Source organism: Miniopterus natalensis, chromosome 3, assembly GCF_054644295.1.
Source record: "Miniopterus natalensis isolate mMinNat1 chromosome 3, mMinNat1.hap1, whole genome shotgun sequence".
Classification (NCBI taxonomy): domain Eukaryota; kingdom Metazoa; phylum Chordata; class Mammalia; order Chiroptera; family Miniopteridae; genus Miniopterus; species Miniopterus natalensis.
The window spans coordinates 84338550-84366306 of NC_142083.1; the positions used below are offsets into that span (position 1 = coordinate 84338550).

The 27757-nt window shown below is 39.1% G+C and overlaps 1 protein-coding gene across 1 annotated transcript; it reads right to left on the reverse strand.

Moving 5' to 3' along the window:
- Positions 1-356: 356 nt before the first annotated feature.
- Positions 357-27460, reverse strand: ERCC4 (ERCC excision repair 4, endonuclease catalytic subunit). Its single transcript, XM_016196219.2, has 11 exons — positions 27189-27460; positions 25659-25839; positions 22189-22384; positions 21064-21271; positions 18806-18986; positions 17693-17821; positions 16181-16291; positions 13731-14328; positions 11938-12030; positions 5087-5199; positions 357-2093 (listed from the first exon to the last, which is right to left on the reverse strand). Exons 1-11 carry the CDS (start codon positions 27393-27395, stop codon positions 1360-1362), a joined length of 2751 nt encoding a protein of 916 aa, XP_016051705.2. The 5' UTR covers positions 27396-27460; the 3' UTR covers positions 357-1359.
- Positions 27461-27757: the final 297 nt, after the last annotated feature.

Consider the following 27757-nt stretch of genomic DNA (forward strand, 5'->3'; position numbering starts at 1 on the left):
AACACGGCTGACACTGATGAAACAGTGGGATATGGCTGGCGGAACTGATGTCTGCATCAGCTCTTGAGGTAGAAATTTTACTATGCACTATTAAATATGTGAATAATACCTACGTTAATAATGTTTAAATATAAAAGTTTAAAAACTGCACAAAGATGCTATGAATGCCCCTTATGTACACCTCAGTAAAAAGCTAAATGAAATTAGTTGGAAGGTTTAGAATGAGACTGCTTTCTTAATGAATTTTTTTAAATATATTTTTTATTTTTAGTTTTTTAGAGAGAGCAGGAGTGGGAGGGGAGGGAGGGGAGAAGGGGAGAGGGAGGGAGGGAGAGAGAGAGAGAAAGAGAGAGGGAGGGAGGGAGAGAACCATTGATGTGAGAGAGAAACATCATTGGTTAACTACTGCACGCACCCCGACCGGGGATTGAACCTGCTACCTGGGTATGTGCCCTGACCGGAAATTGAATCCACAACCTTTCAGTGCACCAGACAACACTCAACCCATTTAGCCACACTGGCCAGGGCTCTTTATGAATTTTTAAATACATATATATTTCTTTAGACTTTTTATATAATCTTCTATACATTGATTTTCAATTTATTTACAGTCCTTTTATCTCAACTTAAGGAAGGAAAAACAAATCTTTAGGAGGTTAGCTATCTCAGTAAAAACTGAGAATTCTAAGGGTTCCTTCCTCACCTATATCATAAAATTCTGTAAATTCATTTTTTGTTTTAAAATACTGGTTTTGAACAACTGAGTGCTACATCTACATCTCTTCAGATGACTAGAAAACTAACTAGCCAGCTTTAGAGGTGGTTGTCTTAAATTAGTAAGGGGACATCCCCACGAGTTTTTCTCAGAGGCAGGCAGAGGGAAGAAGTATGTATCTGAGGAAGATGCGGTGGAGAGAAACTGGTCAGGGACAGCAAAGAGGTGTTTCCTTCTCAGTGTTCCAGGGGCTCCTCTATGACAGAGGGTGAAAACACAATTGTGTGTTTTGTCAGTTTGTGTAGTAGACATAAGTTTTGGCTTGTCTCAAAAATGGCCTTCTATAAGCACTTACAAAAACTTTACCTGATCCTGACACGCCTCATTTAAAACTTGAACACACAAACCCTGGCATGGACAGGGCAGGGAAGGAGGAGAGCTGGCACAAGAAAGTCAAGACGGTGCTTAAATGCAAAGTTCAAGAAGGAATCTTGGCTTCTGATCCACTGGACTAGGAAACAGCATGATCATTAAAAACAATGGAAGAGAATGAAATGTTGAGCTAATAATTAATAATGACCTACGATGCTGGCAAGGAACAGTTGAAAAGCACAGTCACGGGACAAGAGAACAGCCACTACTGTTCACTTTTTCATTTTCCCTTTAGATAGAATCTCTGCGTAAGGGGTGTGAATGAAGTCATAAAGCTGCTTAGCATTTGCAGCGTTCCCCAGAACACCTGCGAGCTCCTCTTGTGACAGGCTTGCTAATTCTGCAATGTTCTTAACGTGGTTCATCAGGGAGCGACAGTTTTTGGCATTCACCCCTGGCATTTTTAACAAGAAGTCCTGGGGGCCAGGGTTATACTTTTCTGACTCGGGGAGGGACTCAGAATCTGCTGTAACAGCCATGGCTGTCGCTGCATCAGGCTGTGGCTTATTCTGTTTCAGCTCCTCAAACAACTCCGCGGTGGCATGGGGGGAGGGACACCAGAGAATCCGGAGTCTGGGGAAGTGAAGGGTGAGGAGAGTGAGTTTGGAACTGATGTCATTGCTGGAGATCTCCTGATGGAAGGCACCTCGGGCAATGAGAGAGAAAGGCTTGCTGGGGTCAAACTCGATCAGAAGCACTGGCCGTTTGTAGTAGCGGGACATGGAGATGCACTGGCTGTAGAGGCGGCCGTTGTTCAAAGAGCCAATCAGATCACTGATGCTCTTGCGCTCCACACACATTTCTGGAGTCAGGATGTAATCCCCAACCTCTAAGGTCACCGGCTCAATGTCAATGCCCCGACGATGGATCAGAGACGGGAGTTCACTTCGAAACTCACGCATATCCACCACAATAGTTTGCTGTGTACATTTCTGTTCTTGGCCACCTATTGAGAAAAGGTAGCATTTTAAGTAATATCACTGAGGAAGAACTTGCAAAGATGGAATATAACTATTAAAATTTAAAATTATGCTTCTGTTATTAATCTATGATGCACAGTTACACTGTACTGTGTTATTATTCCATAATTTTATATATTTTCAAAAAGGCTTATTTACAGAGTAATTAAAGGCAATTTCTCCTAAGCTAAACAGAGGAGGAAAGTGAGAATCAATGGGCGCTTCCTTTCTTACAACGGCTCATAAACACTAGCTATCACGTTCCCTCTGTAGATCCCCCTATCGTCTCTCATCATTGCACTGGCATTTTACTGGTCACTGTATTCCCAATTCCTAGGGCAGAGCCTGGCACACTGCAGATGCCTAAAAATGCTCATTGAATAAACTGCCTTATGAGCTGCTGTGATTAGTTTTGGAGCTTTGAGTGCCTGTATCAATGGGTCCAGAGATGGGAAAATGGCAGAAGGTAGGAAAAACAGGAACACTGTAGAACAGAGCTTTTCACACTCCAATATGTGTGTGAACCACCCAGGATCATGTTCAAGAGCAAATTCTTCTTTTTTAAAAAAGAAGTAAATCTACTACCCAGATTTACTTTTTTTAAAAATTAAATTTATTGGGGTGTCATTGCTTAATAACATTATATAAATTTCAGGTGGATGATTCCATAATTCATCGTCCGTCACCATATATTTGACCCCTTTTACCCTCTCTCTCCTACCCCCACCCCATCCCCACTGGCAACCACCATATTGTTGTCTGTGTCTATGAATTTGTTTGTTTTGTTTTTAGTTTGTTACTTTCTGTTTTATATCCCACATATGAATAAAATCATATGGTGAAGAGCAAATTCTATACACAGGTTGGCAAAAATTGGCTTACAGTTGTGAGTATACAAAATAAAGTTTATTCTTATACTATTATTTATTAATTACTGTATTATTTATTTGTATTACAACTACAACTGTAAACCTACTTTTTTGGTCAATCTCAGATGCTGTCTGAGGTAGGCTTTAAGACTACATTTCCAACAAGCTCTCAGGCAATGCTAATGCTTCTGGGTAAGGACAACACAAGGGCTGTGGTAGCAGAATAATGGCCCATTGATGTCCCTGCCCTAATCCCTGGAACCTATAAATATGTGACTTTACAAGACAAAAGTTCTTTGCAAATGTGATTAAATTACAGATTTTAAGATTGGGAGGTTATTTGGGATTGTCTAGGCAGGTCCAAGGGTCCTTAAACGTGGAAGAGGAAAGTAAGAAAGTTAGAGTTGAAACTGCTGGCTTTGCAGGCAGAGGAGGGAGCCATAAGCCAAGGAATGCAGGCAGCCTCTAGAACCTGGGAAGGAAAGGGAGTCTCCCGTGGAACCCCCAGGAGGAATGCACCCCTGCCAATACCTTCATTTTAGCCCAGTGAGACCCACAGGACTTTGAAATTGTAAGATAATAATTGTAAATAATAAATGTGTCTTGTTTCAAGTCAGTAAGTTTGCAGTAATCTTTTACAGCAGCCATAGGAAACTAACACAGGGCTTAGAGGACTGAATTCAAAAGGATATACTTCTGTGAGTAGCCTTCTGAGTGCTATCTACATGCTCAAATCTATCGTCCTTCATACTGCCTTACATTCTGAAGTTCTGTATGAAATGTCATCAACTTGTTCAAGTTAATAGGAATCTTCTTCTAAAAGACCTAGGTAATCCAAGGACCATGTCCATCAGAAGCCTGAGAGGCTGACCCCATTTCAGATCTACTGAACTGGAATGTCTATGAACTAAGGCCTGTAAATCTACAGTTTTAACAAGCATCTGAGGTTATTTTATTTTGTTTTTTTGTAATCCTCACCTGAGGACATATTTTTATTGATTTTAGAGAGAGAGGAGAGCTGGGGAGAGAGAGAGAGAAAAACATCAATCGATCAGTTGCCTCCTGAACACTCCCCAACTGGAGATCCAGCCCACAACCTAGATAAGTGCCCTGACCGGGAATCGAACCTGCAAACTTTTGGTGTTTGGGACGATGCTCCAACTAACTGAGCCATCAGGTGAGGGCTGAGGTTACTTTTTAATTTTTATTTTTTAAAAATATATCTTTATTGATTTCAGAGAGAGGAAAGGAGAGGGAGAGAGAGAGATAGAAACATCAATGATGAGAGAGTTATTGTCCACCTCCTGCACGCCCCACCCTGGGGATCAAGCCCGCAACCCGGGCATGTGCCCTAGACCGGGAATTGAACCCCGATCGCCTAAGATCCTAGGTCGATGCTCAACCATTGAGCCACGCCCAGCTGGCTGAGGTTATTCTTAATTACACTAAATTCTAAGACCTACTGCTATAACTGTGCTTGACCACACAAAAGGTTAAATCAACTCAATCATATTGCATTTCTCCTGTCACTTGGCTGATCTCAGCTGCTGCTGTGGGGAAATGGGATGTGGGGAATTGGAAATGGTTATTCTTTGATCATGGTGTGCTTGGACTTCCGAAGGTCTTGGTGGTCTGTTGCAGTTTGGATACTGTGCAGCAACACCAGTACTGCACAGCTGGGATCTGGAGAAGTGCCAAGAAGCAACAAATGAAACCAGAAAGACAAGTAGGAATGTCCTTAAACAACTCTTATCTATTTATCTCTGGTTCAACTGGCTTCTTCTGGTTAAGATAACAACATAATTACCATTTACAAAACTTTCTTTGCAAAAGTACATTCAGAGTTTCAACCAACCATATTTAAAAGCAATGCTGGGACATGACTAATTTCCAACCTGGGGTGCATCAACCCCCCCCCAATACACACACTTATTTTACAGATGAGAAGCCTTAGATTCAGGAAGGACATCGTGGTTAATAAATGGCAGAGTTGAGACTAGGGTATGGGAGTAGACATTCATTTTTAAGTTTGTTGAGAAAAACCAAGCCTCTGTATAGAAACTCTGGAACCTCACACCCTCCTTTACAGGCAACAGGAGGGCAGGACTCACCTGCTTTCCGAGTGTCAGCGGGACCACCTGTAGACACGGAGCCTCTCACCAGGTCTAGGTTTGTTTCACTTCTGCCTTCTCGTTCTTCAGGGACAACCATGCTAGCCTTTTCCCTAGGAGAGAAAACAACTTTAAACATATTTTGAACTAAGTGTGAAATTCCATACTTTAATCTTTTATAAATTATAATATAGAAAATGACCTACATGACTGTAGTGGTAAAAGAGAATATAAGAAACACATTGAAGTCAATGTGCCCAGACAAGCGGTGGGTAAAAGAAGGAATGTTTTGGCTGAGTACTACTTCCCATCTTCCAGAGTTAAAAAAGCTGTTTATTTTCTATTCTACATGTCCTGCAAACACTTCCAGACATGAAATAAGCATGTAAAGAAATGCTGCAGAGGTTATTGAAACTTTTTATAAAAAACATGCTAATGTGTTATTGAGCGTTAACAATAATTTAAATCATTTATATGCCAATATTTTCAGAGTAATCATAAATAGGGATGGTTAAAAATCAATGATTTTAGGAAATGAAAACATACACAATAGAACTTTGATTTTAAAAAACTCCATTAAACACTGTCAATTTTAAAGGAAAATCAGGGTTAAATCAAGAAAGCAAATTTCTGACAGGGATTTAAACAAAACGATCAACATCCCAGGTTATGTGGTAGAGCAGCACTGATTCACTCACTGGTGCATTTATTTAAAAATGTTTATGAGTGTTTCTCTGTGCTGTGCTAGGTACTTTGGGTGCAAACATAGTTAGGTGATAATTCTTGTCTTCAAGGTAGCACAGTACCTTAACCTGGATCAACAGGACTGCACATTCGTAACAAAGATTTGTAATCAGGAACTACAATCATGACAAGATTGTCAATAATCAAAGAAAAAGTATGCTATATTCAATTCATGAAACAACAAGTGCTGTGTGTTCAATTAGTGCAAGGTATGACAGAAAGATGTATAAGGCTGGTCTCTTCCCTTGTAGAGCTTGCAACTGAGTTGAGGAAACAAAGCAACCACGGGGAGTTGGGGGGATGGGGAACACTGAACAAACTGCAATAAAGGAGACCAGGGTAAGGTGAAAAAGAAGAATCTTCAATATTAACCAATAGTTTCAACAAGGGTTAAAACACCAAAGATTTTCCAGTGGAAGAAAACGAAACCAGATGGACCAACTCTCCAACCACTCTGGATGGCAAAGGAAGTTTTAGAGCAGGGCACCTAAATGATACTACTAAAGAACAGAAATTATATATTTTAATTTCTATACTATTTGAAATGATATACAAATGCACAGTGATAATCAGTACAACATTTTATACACAAGGTGGTAGACAATAGTTCCAGTTCCATTTTTCCTCCTTATGCTTAATATTAGTGTCAAGTGTTGTCTACTAAAAAATTCTGTGCAATGACAATGGCTGTGGCAGCCGCTCATTACTGTTTCATTACATCTACTAGACTCTAGTTAAGGACCAAGGACCCATCATTCAAAAAAATTATTGCTCTTAAATTACTTTTTCTTTTAACATTTGGGTTAATGTTGGGGATTTTTCTCTCTCTTTATTCCTGTTCTTTACTGGCTAAGCTACATATCACATCTGGGGGTACCCCAGTCTCCTGATTAATTTGTAAGCTGGAGTGGCTGGACAGCATGGTTACAGTGCAGACTCTGGATGATCCTTATTTCCTGGGTTTGAAACTACTTACTGGCTGTGTGGCCTTAGGCAAGTCATTTAATGGCTTAGTGCCTTGATTTCATCTGTACAATGGGGATAATAATAAGACCTGCCTCAAAAGATTGTTATAAGGACACACGTTCTATGTAAGGCACTCAGAACAGTGCCTAGCATGTAATAAGCACTAGGGAAAGGTCAGCTGTTATTATATGTGTACCTTTCTTATAATGTGGTAACCTCATCCCCTAATTATCCATGATTATGCTAAAACACTGAAGATTACTTTCAAATGATTCCACAACTGCTCCAATTAATACTGTTAAATAAAACAGCTAGTTTACCATGAAATGTTATAACATAACTGTAAACTGAATCTGAGAAAGTATAAACTCCTGAAACCACGGTTGTGAAGAAAATAATGTCTTCTTAACCAGTAACTCAAATTAACAGAAATTTGCCATAATTATAAATATTCTGTCCCTTGTTTTGAACATTTATCATAGTTATTCAAGTTAATCTATGTGACAGACACAGTTAAAAAATTCAGATTCCTATTTCCACTCAATGTAAAGTGCTGAGGTTTCTTAGTTCTGCTTCAACATCTTCAGTGACACTTGAACAGCTTGTACATGACAATACAGAGAGGAGGGGCTGAACTAGAGTCTCTTCCAGTGGGAACTTATTCAAGCCCTCGGGCTAACCCATTTAGTGATCATATTTTCTAACTGTAACATTTCAGATAATCTCAGCCCTTCCTTTGAAAGGCAGTGACCTCTCCAAAACTATGTATACTCAGAATGTTATTGCTAATTTTTCAACCCAGGGAGCATTTTATTATCAATACTTAAAGGGGCAATCTTTCTTCTCTCTACTCATCTGTAATCTACTGATCTTCAGTCCTGTCAAACAATCTTTTCAGCACCAGCTTGCTTGATTCATTCTTCTCTGCTTATTTTAAATAGTGGCACTGCTTTTGCTCTTACAACATCACCATGGAGGTCCTGGCACAAGCACATTATCTGACTCTGACATTAAATTTTTCTGCAAGTGCAGGTTCAGTGCAAATGCTCTCTTAGCAATGCACCTCACATATATTTTGCTTTTCAAAACAAACACTTCTCAAATTCCCCAGGTTTTTTGGGAAAGTAAATATCTTAAGATTCTAAATAGTATAACTCTCTGATTGCTATGTAATATGGGAAGATCTAACTTACAATAAGTAGACAATCACCACTGAGAGAGTTTAGAAAATTATGCCAGGCCACAGATAAAATTACATTAAAATCTGCTATGGAAACTACTGTATAGATTGAAACGTAGGAGACAGTCCACATTTGGGGTTCTGCTGAGTAAGATTTCTAGTTAAGTGCCAGGCTTATCTACACCTCTTCACTGAGCCCTTTGATGTGTAGAATCATTTATACAAACCAGGAATGACATGGGGTTCCCAACACTGCTACAATCTACTAAATGTACTCTCTTCAAGGCTGAATTCCCTGACATACTGGGGAAGAGGCAGCCTCATGAAGGAAGCCTGGAGCATAAAAACTCACTCCAGAGGTACCTTTCTCCCCACATTAGACCAGTTTCCTCAGGCTACAACACTGCAGGAAAGCGTTAATTCAGGAAGCTTGGTCTGCTCAAACCTTGCACATTTCCAAGAAAGGGTCTGTCTCCTTAGGACTGGCCCTTGGCCAGCTTCTGGGAGATGAGCTCTGAGTCCCTGGAATATTCTGCCTGGTGTTTGTATGCCTGAGGCCTGGGGCCACACAGCACCAGTTGGATCAGATGCTTTACGCTAAAATGTGTTTTTGCTCCTGGGGTGGAGTCTGTCAGGTTGGTACTCTGTGTCCATGTGACTGACCCCCACCAAAGGCTTAGGTGAGTGAGCGTCCCTGTTGACAACACTTTGTGTGTGCTGTCATGTACTGCTGCTGGGAGAATTGTGCACGTCTGTGTGACTCTACTGGGAGAGGACACCCAGACGCTTATGCCTGGCTTTTCTTGGGCTTTGCCTCATATGTTCTTTCCTTGGCTGATTTTAATCAGTATCTGGTTGCTGTAATAAACTGTAACTATGAGATACCAGTTTTTCTGATTCCCGTGGGTCCTTTTAGTGAATCACCTAGCCTTGTGGATCCTCGACATGAACACTAATATGTGTAACCTAATCTGAATATTTTAGCTTTATGTGCTCACTTGTAACTTGGTGACAACTGCTTTAATTAGAGAAGGCTTAGGCAAAGGATATTTTAAAAAGAGTGAAGGAATGGTTAGGAGGTACTGGTGCACATCCAGTATCACCAATTCTCTGATTCCATCTCCTAAATATCTATTAAATCTGTTCCTCTCTCTTCATCAACCAGATCTGGGCTACTACCTTTTCTTATCAGACAATTGCAGTAGCTTTCTGACTATTTTCCCTGCTCCATCCATTCCTCAGTTTGATGCCAGAGAGAGCCTTTAAAAATATACTTACATTACTTTTCTATTTAGAACTCTTCAATGGTGTCTTACTGCCTTCAGAGTCAAGTCTTTTTTTCTTGTTAATCCTCAAACAAGGATATTTTTCCATTGATTTTTAGAGTGGAAGAGAAGGAGGGAAGGGGAGGGAGCGAGGGAGGGGGGAGGGAGGGGGGAGGGAGGGAAGGAGGGAGAAAGGGAGAGAGAAACATCGATGTAAGACACATCGATTGGTTGCCTGCAGCACTTGACCCGACTAGGGCCAGGGATCAAACCTGCAAACCAAGTTGTGCCTGTGACTGGGAATCAAACCCGCGGCTCTTTGGTGAGCAGGCCAACACTCTAACCATTGAGCGACACCAGACAGGGCCAGAGTTAAGTCTTAAATTCTTTTTTTTTAAACAATTTTGTGGGGTCTCTACAGTAAACATTTTTAATTTTTTAAAAAATATATCTTTATTGATTTCAGAGAGAGGAAGGGAGAGGGAGAGAGAGAGAGAAACATCAATGATGAGAGAGTCATTGATCTGCTGCAGCCCACAACCCGGGCATGTGCCCTGACCGGGAATTGAACCCTGATCGCCTGGATCCTAGGCCAATGCTCAACCGCTGAGCCACGCCCGGCTGGGCAAGTCTTAAATTCTTAACGGCCCTCTTGCACCTCTGAGCCTTCACACACACCTCAGTCAACACAACCCCCTTGTCCACCTCGTCTACCTAGTAACTAGCACACATTCTTTATGTATCAGCTTAAATATCACTTCTTCAATGAAGCTGTGTCCCTCATCCCCACACTGGGTTAGATCTCTTTGACATGCTCTCTTATTATACCCAGCCAGCAGCACTCTGTACACGTCTAGTTACTATAATATTAATTGAATGCTTAATTATTTAATGTTTGTCTTTTCCACTAGAGGACAAGCTCTGAGAAGGCAGAGCCTTTTTCTGCACCACTGTAACTTAAGTGATTAAAATCAGCACAGGGCTTGGCACATAATAGATGATCAATAAATATCTGTTGACTGACTCTTGGGAGAATGAAAATCCAGGAGACAGAGAGAAGCACTAAAAACTTTGGATAAGAACAGATAGCCTATATAATACCTTATTTGTTATCACTCTTTCTGAATTATTTTTTCAAAACACACATACCCCATATAAACCATTCCACAGAGCATGTTAATAGAAAATATATTTTCATAGGCTGAAAGGACCGACCAATAATTTTATGACTAAAAGCTGGAAGAATCCATGAATTAGGCATGCTACAACTGCAGAGGAGTTGAAGGGAAGGGAAAGATACTCTCCATGCAGTATGCTGGGCCCCTCCATAAAGACTCAATGCCATTGAGTCAATAAACACCTGTTTCCAGGAATGCATGCCCTGGACAAACTGGGTATGTGTATATTTTATGCATATACTAAGAGTCCACAACCAGTGTGGAAGGATGGTTGTCCACTTTGAAATTTTGTCTAGGGCCCTGGCAGGCTAGCTGCTACTAAAAATGATCACTGCCTTCCCATTGTCATTGCCCATGTCTGAGGCTTGGAAGACAGGGATGGCCCAGTCACACTCAACTCAGGTCACAGCCCCTTCTGGTCTAACCTATTCTCTGCCTTGGCTCAAGGAAGCTGTGTCCAGCCCCTTCCCTGGCTTCTGAGGCCCCTAAGGGATCATCTGATCTATCTTCCCTCACCAAGCTGCCATCTCCATCTCCTTAACAACATTCCTGGTGGGAGGTTATCAGATTTCTCAAACACCTGCAGAAGTGAGAAGTAGCCATCTAGTTTGTAAATATCTCACTTAGAAACATTTTCCTTATATTAAACTTAAAAGCTTTTTTTATTTGGATATAGAACATTAAAGGACATTCACTCTCGAAAACATTCACGTATGTTCAAATGTCGCACCTTTTCAAAAATATTTTCCCAGAGCAATCTATGGATCTGAACTAAATGGGATGTAAAAGTATTTCCCAGTAAATAGTTAAGGAGTCACCCACCCACAGACAATGGAAATTGTACAGGGAGAAAAAAAATCAGAATTCAAAGGAATGGGAGAAATCTTGTGCATGGGAGAGAGAGCTTTAAGAACGTATTTCTTAGCCCTAGTGGATTTTGCTCAGTGGTTAGAGCATCGGCCCGAGGACTGAAGGGTCCTGGGTTTGATTCTGGACAAAGACATGAACCTCGGTTGCAGGCTCAACCTCTGGCCCCAGTTGAGGAGCGTGAGGGAGGCAACCAATTGATGTGTCTCTCTCACATCGATGTTTCCCTCTCTCTCTCTTTCCCTTCTACTCTCTCTGAAAAGCAATGGAAAAAATAGCCTTGAGTAAGGATTAGAAAAGAAATTCATGTGAAGTAAATGTAGATGGATAAAAAGAAAACAATATATTTCTTAGATAAGGAGTGTTTTAGTTATATTTCTGGTGTTTTAGGTTATATTTCTTTACAAGCAGAAAAGCAGTTCTCCTTACACTTTGAATATCCTAGTTAACCACTGTAGGCAACTGGCGACGGTGAGGAGGGAGAGAAAAGCAAGCATGCGCTGACCTGAGTCCTGGTTTACCCTGACGGGACCCTCCACCTGCTTCCCCTCTCCACTCTCCTGGGTGGCGGTTAGACATCCCCAGCCAGAGAGGCCGCTGCATCTGAAAGGCCTCCAGGAGTTTGTGCTTTCAGACTGACCTACACATTACCTTATGAGTTTTTCAAAAGCTTCCTTTTCCTTCCGCAAAGCAGTGAGATAGCGCTGTTCCTCAGTCGAACCTCCGTATATAAGAAAGTAAACCCTGCAAGTTGGGACAGAACTCTTTTAGATTGCAAAGACATAACTTTTAATCTCCGAAAGGAAGAGCATAGCATTTGAAATCAGCAACCTGAAGTGCTCAAATAATAACTATTTGACTAAGGATGAAAGGTTCCATTATCACATACTGAAATTAAGCTACCTAAACCCCACCTGAAGGTCTCATTACTACTTGGGTCTTTTTCTTTTGTGAAAGGAGGGACAGAATTCAGGCAAACACTGAAATACAAGAGGGGTAGAATAATTCTTTTCTTAAAACTATAAACAAATCAGAAAACACAAAATCTCAGTAGCTTCTCTTTTTTCAAATTTTCTTTGCATCTCTGCCAAATAAGCATTAAAAGTTGGATAGCTTATGAAAGTTCATGTTAGTGAAAAATAAACAAATGAAATCTATATGACCTTTATCTTCACAAGTAATTCCTCAGTTCTTTTTTTATTCATGTCTTAACAGCACTGAGTCATCACATACTTTTTACATAAGCACACAGACACTGAAGAATATGGATTATATCGGGCTCCTCATGCCTGGTACATGCTTTTCTCTTAGAAAAGGTCTGCTTTTCTATCTTGTTTGTTGCTAAGAAGACGAATTAAGCACCTCTTCTGTTCCTTTCCTTCACCTTCTATCAGAGATATTTCCCCTTTTCAGCCCTTGATTTTTCTTTTAGCTTTCATCTCCTAGATTCTTTGACGCGTGCTCCAGGAAGAGACCATTGCACAATGAGTCCAGAGACCTTAGCTCTCTCATGAATGTGCCATATGGCTGAGGGCAAGTTATTCCCCATTTGTGGGCTTCAGTTTTCCACTGACAGAGTGAGCAGTTGAACTTCCAGGTCCCTTCTGATTCTGACATTTTGTTTGCAAATATCACACTATTTTATTCTCAGGCAACAAAGAACAGACAGGCTATCTACAAAGTTGATCAATAGCACAGTATGAAAAATTTACCAGCCTATAATTATTTTACCAGCTTCATCTAATCTCTTCATTCTGCATTATTTCTGACCCACTTCCTCCATCTCTACTCTGAAAGGCTGCATTGAACTTGCTAGAAAAATTTCTTTTGGCTCTCTTTTTGTGTTCAGGATATGAATTTTGCTGTTCATTTCCCCCTCAGGTAATTGGAGAGCCAGAACACTATATTTTTTGAGAGGCTTCATTTTCTCACCTGATATTTCTGAAGATTGTTCATCTGATATTTCTTGAAACTCAAGAAAACTTGGTACAACAATTCCTCAAATATTTTAGTTTTATGTGAATGTAACTCAGACTTACTTGTTAAAATTTATAAGAAAGACATTTTAGAAGATTAAAATTACTTGGCCAAGTCACAATTATATTAATTTTTGGGAGAAGTTAGGATGTTATAAATCTCCTAGACGTGTTCAGATAGAGCACCCCATAAACTACAAACCAACACAAAAAGAATGTGGAACATAACAGCAGAGCAGCAAGTGGTCCCCTGGATTCGTTGTTATGTTACATTGGATGTCCCTCCTATGCAAACTTCCCAGATCCATCAGAAAGCAAAATAAGGTTTCATAAATGTAACCAACATCATAACAATGGAATGTTAAAGATAAGAAAACCCACATGCGACTGGTATAGTTTCTGTGCTAAATCCTAAAGAACCGTGAACTTGAAACCTTTAAGATACAGTTCATACTCTGTATAACTTGCCTGAGAGGTCTTCCGGGCCTACTTGCCCTGTAAATTTCGAGCTGACGAACGAACGTTAGCTCTGCATCATACAGAACCACATATCTTGGCTCTACTTCATGGAGCACCCTGGTCAGAGCGTAAGGGTCGCTACAACCCAGAAGTGGGTGGATGATAGTGAGGGGGTCTTTCAGAATTCCATAAGCGGCATCAGAGGACAAGTTTAAATCAAACTCCTCGTGCTTAATTTCTTCTAAGCAGCTTTCTGGGCTGCTGCATAAGTCTCTAGGATATCCTTCCTTGCCATCCCCTTCCTCTTCAAGTTCTTCAGGTTTCTCCATCATCTGAGTTAACGTTAACTTCCGTTTTTTCTTTTTGAGAGTCCTTTCCTTGGTAGAAGCTCTTTCTTTGCTTTGGGGGTCTTTGGGTCTTTTGTTAGACTTCGTAATTCTCTTTGAGCCGTCCTCCTTTCTGAAATTCATCCATACTTCCTCAGCTTTGCTCTCCTTCTCAAAGGCTTTCCTGTAGAGTCTCAGCAAAAAAGCCTCTGCTCCGATAGTGATATACTCTTTTAGCTGGGAACATGTTCGGTCATCGCTTGCACAAATAAGTACTTGACCTAAAATTAGAAAACAATGTTATGTTTCTATTCCCGATGGGCCCCCTCAGCCCTTTCCTCACAAGGAAGACACATTTTACTTTTTGGTGCTAAAGATACATTTACAATTTGTTTAAAAAGGGTCTTAGATGCAGGATTACATAAAGCTTTGAGTAAAGTTGAAGCCAGAAATATTTAATCTTATGAAAGTATAGCCATGGTATAATGGAGGCTTTAAAGAAGCTATTTTTAATTAATAATTTCCAGAGAATCTTATACACCAAAATAAATTCCAACTGGATTACACAGTCAAATGTTAAATATTAAATTATAAAACAAGGTGACTATTTTTCATCTCTCCAGCTACAGATGATTTCTAGACTTAAAAACAACAAAAGAATTCTCAGAGAAGATGGATATCTGTAACTTAAGACTGACTCTATAAGAATAAAAAACTGAGCATTAAAAACACTAAAGACAAAAAAATAACTTTATGTAACAATAAATGTTAATATCTTTACTATATAAAAAGCTGATACAAACTAAGGGCATAGCCTAAATTAGTAAAGGAAACTAAGTTCACAAAAGAGAAAATGCATTTGAGAAAATATTGAGTTTATCAAACATCAAAATTTAAAACAGGATAACATTTTTCTCCAATCAAATTAATAAAATTATTATACATATTTGTGCACACACACACAGACAGACATTCTAGTCATTGTTAGCTAAGTGAAAAAGAAATAAACTCTTGCCCGGCCGGGCGTGGCTAAGCGGTTGAGCGTTGACCTAGGATCCAGGCGATCGGGGTTCGATTCCTGGTCAGGGCACATGCCCCGGTTGCGGGCTCAATCAATGATTCTCTCATCATTGATGTTTCTATCTGTCTTTCCCTCTCCCTTCCTCTCTCTGAAATCAATAAAGATATATTTAAGAAAAAAAAAATTAAAAAAAAAAGAAAAAAAGAAATAAACTCTTATACTGCTAGAAGAAATGAAAGGTGATAAAAACTTTCTGTAAATCAATGTGGTAATGTCTCAAGAACTAAAAAATGTTAGTATCATTTGACTCATCAATTCTATATCCAGAAATTATATCTACATAAGATTTTAACAGTGTGAAATAGAAAATACAGGATAGAAAACCTGGAAGGAAATATGCCAAAGTTAATAGTGGCTGGTGACATAATATTTTTCCTTCTCTTTTTTCTTTATATTTTTTACTTTTTCTAGGTAAGCATGTATGACTTTGGGTCTTAAATCACAGCACCATAAGTTCTGGGATAATATTACCAGTGTATTTGCTAACACAAGGATTGTGTGCTTGCCTTTACTGCTTTGGAGGATTTCAAAGACTCAACAGATACTTTTAAAAAAATTGAATTTCCTTTTTTTTTCTATTGTTTTATTTTTTAAATTTAGTTCAGGGTTAGTCTATGTTAATCTAGTATACTCATGTGTGAAGAGAGTATCCCTAAAAGTTGTAATTTTTGTAAGGCTAGGTCAATGTCACTCCATATAATAGTTTAGGCTTCTTTGGAAAGATCCTTGCTGAGAAAATAAAACCTAACATTCCTTGGGGATTCCAGATTTCAAGCCTGGTAAGTATAGGTGTGGAGATTAGCTGTATCTTTAAAAAGAATTCCTGAGAACCCAACCAGTAAAAGAACCTGCTTTCATGAATATACAGTGATTTAACCTGGAGAAAATCACACCAAATGAATAGATAGGGGGTTGCTGCTAGGATTTCAGTGTTCATCTGGCATTCATTCTTCCACATTATATAAACAAAATAGTAAACTATTTTTAAAGAGCTAATCAAAAAGCCTCATTTGCTTGGTTTTGAAAGCAGATATCATCTCCTTTTTTCCTACCTGGACCACCAAGGGCTTCACTCTCCAAATTTTCTGCCTCGATTTCTTTCAGTACTTCGGTCAGCGCTTCCCACTTTGGGTTGCTTTCTAGGACCAGTTCCTTTTTTGTTTCTGTGTAGAAATAAAAGATAATCTCATTCTATGTGATAATATTTATCCATGAAGTATTCCGAAGACTTTCAAAACATGTAACACAAGCACCATTCCATAAGCCCATTACTTTGAACTTCCCCCATAATGCCAGAGAGAGTCTGCTTCCTTGAAAACGGTCTCCTTGTCGTTTAAATCAAAGGCACTTGAAACCAACATTAATACAGGTTTCATAATGCCTTGACAGAAAGTGATATTCATGGCCACTAATAAGAGATATTCTGTGTTATTGTCAATTGTGATGCTATATATGACCTGCTATACAAAATAATCTGTAGAAAGTAAGTTACTTATTGTTTCTAAAATCCCCATGATTTTCACAATCCTGAACATGGACTAGACATAGACAACAGTAAACTTTTATTTCACATCACTAATAAATATATTTAATTAAGTTTTAAAATAGACCTTTGAACTAGAAAGAAAGTAAGCATTAACCTTATCCCATGCCTTAAATAACAAATGATATATTTGTTGTTGAGTTGTATGAGTTCTTTACATATTTTGGATATTAGCCCCTTATGGAAGATATCATTTGCAAATATCTTCTCCCATTCTGTTGGCTGCCTTTTGTTCTGTTGATGTTTCTTCTGCCATGCAGAAGCTTTCTAGTTTGATGTAGGTTGAGAGTATTGTGCTAAGTAAAATAAGTCAGATGGAAAAGGACAAGAACCATATGATTTCATTCATGTGTGGGATATAAAACAGAAAGCAACAGATGGACAAACAAAACAAACTCACAGACATAGACAATAGTATGGTGGTTATCAGAGGGGAAGAGGACAGGGAGAACAAAGAGGGTTAAGGGGGTCAAATATATGGTGACGAAAGGTCACTAAACTTTGGGTGGTGAGAACATAATGCAGTATACAGATGATGTATTATGGAATTATACACCTGAATTATACAATGTTATTAACCAACGTTACTCCAATAAATTTAATTTAAAAAACAATAATATTTATTATACCTAGTAGATGAGTATTGGAATAAAATTTGCATTTGCCTCATTCTAATAGATGTTCTCTAAAAACTAAAGGGATGTTAAAATGTTCCACTAAGACTGTAAGTGCCCAATACAGTAATTACTCTGAAATAAAAATAAAAATCTATAGTTCTTTTGCAGCAGTAAAAATACACTTGATTGATATTTGGCATTTGTTACTTGGAATTCCCTGGTAATGGATTCTAAGACTTACCATGGCGAATGCTTTCAACATACAGTACATGTTACATATAACCTACACTAACAGACAGGCACACATTTTTCACATGGCCAAAAAAAGATTTAAAATTAGTGTAACTTGATAAGCAATTCCATACCAAATATTTAAATAAAAGACACACTTAAAGCTAAGGTACCTTGCTCTTCTTTAATCTCCACTTTTTCGGTTATTTTGCCTTTTTTACTCATTTTGGCATCTGGAACACGATAAACCCTTGCTCGAGCGTTTACAAACATTGAGGTGCTGGAGTCAAGAAATAGCCAACCTAATATAAAGAGTTAAAAAAACAACAACCCTTCAATTTACAGTTAATTTTAAAGAATATTTGATGGTCACATGATCTATATACACACCTGGCCGCCATCTTGTTCTTCCCTGAACCACGCCTTCTCCCTTACTGTGGCCTCCGTCATGGTTTGATTAGACTAGTGGTTTTCAAAGTGTGGTCAACATATTTTCAGGGAGGGGTCTATCTTCATAATAATACAACTATTGACATAATAACACTAACTCATTATTTGACTTTTTCCCACTGTGTTGACATTTCCTATGATGGTGCAAAAGCCTTAGTGGGTAGCACTGCTGGTGCCTGAGCACGAGCAAGACAGTGGAACCAAAGTGTACTAGCCGTTAATATATTCTTCATTTCAATGCATTTGCAGTTTTATCACTCAAGAACGTCCCTGATGAAGCAGTAAAAATTAGTAACCCTATTAAACCTTGGCCTGAGGGCCCACACTTTAAAAATCACTGGCCTAGACAAGCAGGGAGAGAGGTCACAACAGTGGGGGAAGAATGTGATCGATAGGAAAGCAAGAGAGTGGCCAGTCATATGTGCATGTTTCCTTACAAATCTCTTATCTTTGGTCATCAGCACTCCAGCTGATGAAACCCCATACTGCCTTACTGTTTCTGCGGGGAAAATGAATCTTAAATTCTTAACAACTAAACTTCCAGAATGCAAGCTATTTCTAGGTTGGGAACTGCCTGTATTATACACTGTCTTTTCTAGAAATAAAATTGCCCAAAATGGATATGAATATTATTATTATACAGAACAGAAGTTAAGTAGGAAGAAACATTAGCTATCAATAAAACCTACATCTTGTGCTAGGAACACAAAATGTAATTTGAAAACTTAGTATACCATGTAGGTGAATATAGCATTCCCCACACCTGATTCCTCAACAAAACCCAGAACTATATTCAAGTCAGCTCCTAGGATAACATTAGTATTTTTATCTCCCACCTGAATTTTGACCAAAAGCCTTCTCTGTTGCTCTCAGAGATTCCAGAAGACTAAGAAATGTGATACAATCATACTGAGAGAGATATTGCAGTAAAGTCCTTAATATCTTCAAATCCTGAACCAAGGATTTAGTCTTGGCTCCAAGCTGGTGCCACAAAGGATCCAGATAATGGCGGATTGTCTAAAACAAAAATAAAATTTAGTATTGCTAAAATATGTTCAACATAGCTATTATTAATACAGATTATACTTTCTACAAACATCATCCCCTATACACCTAAAATGGTTAAAATGATAAATTTTGTGTTATGCACATTTTACCACAATAAAAAAATATCCAAAATACTATTTTCCAAGTAATTGGATAGAAAATTTCAGTTCATAAGACTCTAAAAATAAAGTTTAATTTTTCAAATACAATGCAGAGTGCCTTATCAGTAGAATCTTTATGATCACACAGACTCAATTCATAATTATCCATATTTACATTATTAGTCAGAAGAGGAAAGGCCTGATAAACATAGATAATCAATGATTTCTTTTTAGGAAGAGTCAAAGCGTGCAGCTTGGATATTCAATTTCTGCCAAATTTGGCTGTGACCCTATCCTGGATTGATAAAGTTGTGGGATCCAGTTGGACAATGGAGCAGAGAGCATGAACCAGGGACACATACGGCATTAAATTAAGCAACAATGTACCTTAATTTGTTGGTGTAAAAGAGTTTAGTTTTTTTAAATGTGATTCATGGATGGGAAAATGTTGTTAAATTACCAATTGACTAAATTGTTAAATTAACAAACTGACAAAATTTGAATATTTTTTAAGATTCTAAAAAGTTGCCTAAAACACACAACATCTTTAGTACTGTAAATACAATGTACATATCTACACATCCATAGCTACACACAAACACACACACACACACACACACACACACACACACACACGAACATTTCCTTCACAAAATGATTCTGTAACTAAAAAGGATAGGACTGGTAGCATAATAGGGAAGCAGTATCACTATATGGCATCTATCTAACAAATTGAATACTGTGCGGGTGTAATATCTGGAGGACCATATAATTTATAATCCAAACCAGGACTCTTGTAAAAATGAAATGATGCTATTAATAATTATTTCATGATAACAGGCAGATACCAGAACTATCTTAGACAAACTGGGACATACAACAACCCATCTCTTTCTCTCTCTTTTTTTTTGGTCTCTTTTGCAAAATCATCTACAAAAGTTTAATTTTCTAACAAGATGCAAGTTATACCTATATTTAGATTTGGTTACTAAAAGAATACCTAAAACAATATTTTGACTTTTACTAGCCAGGGGAGGTTAAACAGAGATTTACTGCAAAACATAATTAGACTATGTTTTGTTTTTATTGAGGATATAGACATTCTATTAAAAGAATGTAAAGGGTTTTTTCTGTGTTTGTGTGGTTTCACCAGGCATTAAATTATAATAAGCTTTACTTTACTAATAGAGGAATTTCATTTTATGTATCATGAAATTAGTTCTATGTATCATTATTTCACAGTAAAATACATGATTTTTTTGGAAGAACCAAAGAAATGAGGAATTAAATTTTCCCTTTTTAAATTAGTCTGTTATTTCCAGTGACAAAGAGGCTGATTTAGACTTTTAAAGAAAGGAACTTAGTCTACTAAAATATGGGGAAAAAAAGTTGCTTGGAATTATTAAAATGTAAGCATTTTATGGATCTACAATTCAGTCTTAGACATTTACCTATTTGTATTAATATTAATCTATGATGAAGAAAATCAGAATAAAATTTCCTTGAACTAAAGTTTTACCATTTTCTCAATTCAGAATGTAATTTTTAGATAACAAATTTCACATTCCTCAGTAATGAAAACTCATTCAAATTATTTTTACTCTAAACAAGAGATGATCACTCTCAAGCATTTTATATAAAACTCTTCTACCTGTAGATATCCAAATGTTGTTATTTAAGAGCAAAAAGTTTATGTTTCTCTTAATTATATTTAAAATAAGAGATAATCACTGCAAAATCAGAATTGTGCTTATTTGCTAATCCACATATTTTACTACAAATGGTTACTTTTCAGTAAACCAAAGAAGCTATCTATACTTTAAATCACCTCCAATTTAATTATAAACAAAAGTAGATTCTTATTAAGATCACTGCAAATATTAAAATAACTTACATTATTTAAAATTATAACAAACTGTGCTTAAAAAGGAAAAGAAATAGAGTACCTTGTCAAAGGGTTTTCCAATAGCATTTTCTAAAGATAAATCTTCGACTTCCAGTGACGGGTTATGGCATTTTAGTTCCTTTAGGCATGCATTTATAATGTCCAGTATAGCAGTCTGTATGGCAAGCATGGCAGGTGTCATAGAAACATGGATTTCTACGACTTCAGGTTTGTGTTGCTCTAAAAATGAGTTTACTGCTACATGGAACCTAAAGAGACAGATATTTTTCAAATATTAATTTCAACAGCTATATATTTCTGGGCTCAGTTTAATATTCTAAAGTTTTATTTTATAAATGCAATTAAGAAACAAACAAAATAGAAAGCAAAATGACAATGTTTTCAGAAATACTTTTAACCTCCATGAATGGAATTATTTAAATAAGGCAGGGGTCAGCAAACTATGGTCTGGGCTAAATCCAGGGCCAATTTTTATAAACAGTCTTAGCAGAACACAGCCATGCCCATTGTTCCTGCATTGTCTATAGCTGCTTTCATGCTAGGACTGTAGAGTTGAGCAACTAACAGACCACAAGGCCTGCAAAGCCTAAATCTTTACAATCTGGCCCCTTCCAGGAAAAGTTTGTTGATCCCCAAAATAGGGTATAATCAAGAAACAAAAAAGACTACAAATACTCTTAAATACCATATAGTATAACTAAAATATCTATTAGCAGAGCTTGCAAAATATTTGAAAAATTGAAACCTTGTGTTTTTCCTAGAAATTTACAGAAATTCTTCAAAATCCTTGGGCATTATTTCCCTGATGGGTAATTAACAAAGTGGAAGTGGGAGTCTTAGCCAGTAAATCTGTAGTTCACCTACAACTGCTGTTATGTGAGTCTAGATAGATCGCTGGGGGTTTTGCTAAGTGGATAAGAAAAGATAATGTGGCTGTATTTGGATGGATTTGATGGGCTACCAGAAAAATAACTATCAAATCTCTCTCTCCTTTCAAAAGAATGATAAATGTGGTGACCATATAGTACTTATATTTGGATGCATTTGCTATGAACCTGACTAGCATGTATCAAGTCTAATTACAGTAAATTTTACATTACATTAAAGTGCAAAATTAAATGACACTAGATTCTCGCTCAGAAATTGATCACATAGTGCCATTTACCTCGGCCACAGATACAGCTTCCTTACGAAAAGATTTCTCATCACTCTTTCCACATGACAAAAACCAGTGTCAAAGGCAACAGCGTTGTCTGTGAAAGCTTTAATAAAACCACGTTTGTTTTTCTGGCGAAACAGACGCAAGATGAATGCTTCTTGACAAGACTCGATGATTCTGTGAGCTCTATACACCAAGATGCCTGAGGGGGAAAATTATAATTTCAATTACAGAATAGACATGTAATTTTCAGGCTCACTTTCATTCATCACATTTGTCTTGAGTGCCTACTTGAGCATGGGCAAGCACTGGTCTAGGCTGGGGATAGAGGCTCAAAGAAAGCACGTAGTCCTTATGTCACTTACATTAACAATATAATAACAAGTAAAATATTCAGTAGGTTATAAGGTGATAAGAGCTGAGGAGAAAAAAATAAATCAGAGGAGGAGAGGGAGTAGTGTGAAGGGTGGTGGTTTGCAATTTTAGATAGAGTGGCCTCATATGAGTAAAGGCCGGATGGAGATTAGGAGGTAAACCTTGCAGACCATGCGGGTCAAGAGAGTTCCAGGCAGAGGAAAAGATATGAGCCAAGGCCCTGGGGTGGGGCATGTCTGGCATAGTGGAAGAAGAATTTCTGAAAGCTAAGTGGGTCACTAATTCTCCTTTTATATGTGATTCAGATGTGAACTTCACAAAATTGCTACATTTCAGAAGTTTGGGCAACATCTGCATCACCTATTAGAATAATTTAATTTTCAGAATCAGAGTATTCAGTCGAGAGGTAAATTAGTTCATTTAAAATAAAAACATCTAATGTTTAATACATATGTGTTTTTTTATGTGGGTGTGGTGATGACACCTCTAAATCACAAAAACAAAATTATACATGTTTTCTTATTTATAAAACAAATACTGGACCAGATGATCTTTAGGATATATATAGAATTTTGATGTGTTGTGATTACTGATAAATTAGGGAGAGGCATGAGATGACATAAGAATTCATAGACATCATTTCTAGATCAAAAACTGAATTATTCTATGATGATTCTCAGTCTTTTACATGTAAATCAAGCCAGTTACTTATATATATATTTGCTATAAATGTACTTGCATGTATTTGCTCCAGCTGTCATCACTCCTAGGTTCTGGAAAATGACACCAATAGTAATTTATGACCCCTTCTAGTACTTAATAAACTCAATTCAGATTCTACTATTTTAGTGTTTAAATTTTGGATCAAGGCGGGTGGAGCTAACATTTATTCTACCTAAGCAAATTGTTTTTCAAATATGGTAAAAATTAATAGCATTATTTAGGAATTTGGAGACAAAGGATTTTCAATCAACCCAATACATGCACATAACTAATTTACTACTCAGAAAAGATTCTGTACCTAGTAGGTGGATTTTTCCAAGTACTCTACTGGGCCACACTCACTGGCCTAGATTGAAATATTACCTAAATTTAAAAATAATAAAAATAACTTCTAAAGAAAAGATGATCCTCAATCTAAGAAAATGCTGTGCTCCAAAAAGGTTGTCATTCTTTTGGAACCCAGAAGGAGGAAGGAGAAAAGAATAAAAATTATATCTGAGGCCCTGGGGTTAGGTACTTTTATAGAGTTTTATTTCATTTAATCCTCATAATAATTCTATAGGGTAGGCATTTTTATGATACCAGGAAAGGAAAGCAACTTAATCAAGGTCATCCAACAAATAATGGGAGACCAAAGGCTCCAAATCATGTGTGTCTGGGAACAAAGCCCAGTTTTTCCTACCAAGTGCCACCACCTGAGAGCCTAGTCCCCTTTAAAAATGAATGAATGAATGAATGAATGAGTGAATGAATGAAAGCAACAAATTTCTGGGGCAATTCTAGTTCCACAAAAGGCTACTGAAATTTTTTGTGCTCCCAGAACACTTCATATCTCATCTCATACTGTATTATAAATACTTCTCTACATCAGTCCCCTCCACTAAACTGCCTGAGGACAGAAACATCATAACACACAGTAATCACACAATGTTTATTATGTGCTACGCACAATGCTAAAAATTTTACATAGGTTATCTCATTTCACCCTGACAATAATCCTAGGAGGAAGTAGTATTACTTTCAATTTATAGATGAGTTAATTGAGTCATACAGAAATTAACTTTTAATTAGAAACTACCTGTAAGCTCTACTTTGGACATTTTTTTTGACACAGATTGCTCTCTGCCTAAGTAGGTTGAACTGTTATTGAAAGAGCAATACTGACATCTAGTGGTAGTTTCAATATATTTTTTTCATTTTATCAAAAAATAAAGAAAAATAAAACTTATAAGGAGCAAATAGTAAAAGACTTGATGATGTATCAAGACCTCTGGTTATAAAAAGGCAATACATTTTTTGCTATTATTTATTAAGTGTTTACTATGTACCAGGCGCTAATACTAAACAGTGAAGAAATGAGAAAACTGATGCTCAAGAAAAAAATTAATGAAAAATCAAGTAACTTGCTTGTAAGCATTACCACTCAGTCAGGTGAGTCTGACTGTATGGTCTATGCCAAGGCTTATGACAATTATAAATGTTATATGACAAAACTTTCCTCAATCAGTTCACCATAAACCATATAAAGAATTCATCCACATGTTTATTCATTAAATAATATTTTTTGCTGGTCTCCTAGGTTCAGGGCAATATAGACAAAGTGGAAAGTACAATTATGAATTTCCTAAGTCTCTCTGCCCTCCAGAAGTTCACTACAAATCACAATATATCCACGCATCTTTCATCCAACGAATATGTGTTTAGTATCTGCTATGTACTAGCTACCTGTAGCCTGAGATGAACAAGTTGTTCCTTGTGCCTACAAAGTTTGTTATTTCATGAATGAGATAGACAAATAAATAGCCAAATTTTATGTGGTGTTCTGAGTGCTACGAGAAGCACAAGGTAACCTGAGGGCACAGAGGTAGAGCCTCTAAATTAGTTTTGGGGAAATCAGAAAAGGTTTCGAAAAAACAAATAATAATAATTCATTTTCTATATTAATTCTAGCTAAAATTGAGCCAGTCTTCTCAAAATAATTAAGCAACTATTTGGTTTAATTCACATCATGGGAAGAATACTCTTTCCCATGAGAAGAAAACAAAATATTTTAGGATATATACAAAAAATATTTATAAACATTTCAAGTTTGACTAGGTTCTAAAAGCAAATGCCACCCAATTATCATGTATTTACTGACTATGAGCTTAGAACACAAGGAAAAGTCAACCTAGCATTTATTTACTTATTCAGGTCACAAATATTCATTGAGCATCTAAAGTGTGTCAGATATTGTGCTAATGGCTGAAAGGACAATGTTGAGCAAATACATGCCACTCACAAGGTTCTAAATTTAGAATTCAGCAAAGGGGGACAGGCCAAAAAAAGGGGGAGGGGGAGTGTACAAATTTATATATAATAAGATTTCAAATTCTTACCAGTAATTAAATCTGAAGGTATTCTATCAGTCAAGAAATCAACCACAAGTATTCGACTTGTCGCAAATATCACACCTCCTTGTGTGTAAACCTCATAGCGACTGTTACTTGCGATTTCATTCGTTACTCGTCGAGGGAGGTGTTCCACTCCTTCTATCTTCAGTTGATTGATAAAATACTCCTAAAGCAAATGAAACTTGATTAGTAGGCTGTTTAATACAGGGGGCCGTTTTTATCAGGGTGCAGGCATTTGCATTTACAACGATATGTTGCCTTTCTCAGAGATAACGAAATTAATAACGAATATACAAACTGTTTCATGTTGATCAAACAGCCAGTCTACACTTAACTAGGGCTTTCTTGTTTTTGTTTTAAGGTTTACACTAAGGAATCAATGCACTTGTTAGCATTTTTAAAAAGGCTTTTAAAAAACCCTGAGTTAAAAGACTTCTGCTACCTACAAAATAATTCCCACCAGCCAGGTTTGTACCACGTGGAGAAGAGATCCGGGGGATCCTTTTCCCAGGCAATGTGCAGACTATGAGTTCTGTCAAGACCCACCCTAGAGGGAATTTCATCCTTTCCCTGGGGCCCTTGGCCCTTGCACGGTCAGTTCAATCCCCCCAGTACTGTCGTCGCTGGGGCTGGGCTGGGGCTGGGGCTGGGGCTGGGGCTGGGGCGGGGCTGGCGGCTGTGCTGTGCTAAGCTATGCCAAGCCCTGGAGAGACCTAGGTCATGGAACAGGACCCCTGCCCTCAAGGAGACTGCGGTCACTCCTCGGCGGACATTTCCTCCTGGCCACCTGACTTGTCGGACCAGGCTGAGTCACCTCTCAGCACCCCCAGCACATGTGTGTCACCTCTCAGCACCCCCGGCACATGTATATCCCCCTCCTCAACCCCAGGTACCTTCCCCAATATCCTCAGTTCCAGCCCCTTCCCTTCTGATGCTCTGCGCTCCGTGCACAGCTCTGGCGAACCCTCGCAGCCTGGCCCCTTCCCTCCGAGGTTCCCCCCAGCCTCAGCACCTTTCACGTCTCCCCTTTACCCTCAGACATTCCTCCATTCCCTCCGCACCCCCGCTTTCACGGATCCCACTCCTTAGACCCCGGCAAGCCCTTCGAATATCCAACTTTGGGATTCCCTCATTATTCCGATCCTCCTACAAACATCCATCTCCTTCAGGAGCCTCCGACCCTCCTCTCCGTCCCCCCTCTTCCTCAAACGACTCCCCTCATTCTCAGCGCCCCCGCATCCCTCTCACTGTCCTTGGTCAGGGACCAGCATCTTCCTCGGGGCCCCTCCCATCCGTCTGTGCCCTCGCGCGCCTGTCAGGGACCCGCATCCCCCTCGCGTCCTCTCGCATCCCAGTCAGGGATCTGCCTCGGCCTCAGGGACCCTCATCCAGCGCCTTCCCACCCGCGTCAGAGCCCCGCACGGCCCTGAGACCTCGCCTCCGCGCCGGGGCCTGCACAGCTCAGGAGGCCCCCGACGCTCTCGGGGTCCCTCAGCCCCGCGCCGGCGGCCGCACCTCCTCGGCCGGCTGCGTGTTGAGCACCAGCACCAGGCACGCCGGGTGGCAGTGCAGCCGGAGGAAGTGGTAGAGGAGCCTGTCCGCGCCCAGCCCGCGGGCGCACACCAGCAGCCCGTCCGCGTCGAGTAGTTCCAGCACCAGCTGCCGCTCATATTCCAGCAGCGGCGCCATAGCCGTCGGTCGAGCGGACAGACCCCGCTCCATGGGCGCCCTTCCGGGCCGCGGCCGAACGCAGACGAAGAGAGCCGAGCCCCAGAGGACGAGCGTCAGCCGAGCTCCGCCGAAGAGGAGCCGAAGCCGAGACGATTGTCTCCCGAAGGGAGCCGAAGGTGGCCGAAGGGAGCCGAGCCCGAGAGGACGAGCGTCAGCCGAGCTCCTCCGAAGAGGAGCCGAAGGGAGCCGAGCCCCAGAAAAGAGCGGGCCGAAGAGGAACCGAGGAGGGGACGAGAATCTCCCGAACGCAGCCGATGAGAGCCGAGCCGGAGAACGCGAGTGCTGGCCGAAGTCAGTCGAAGAGGAGCCGAGTGGAGCCGAAGATTCGTAGAGCCACCCCGGAGGTGCCTGCG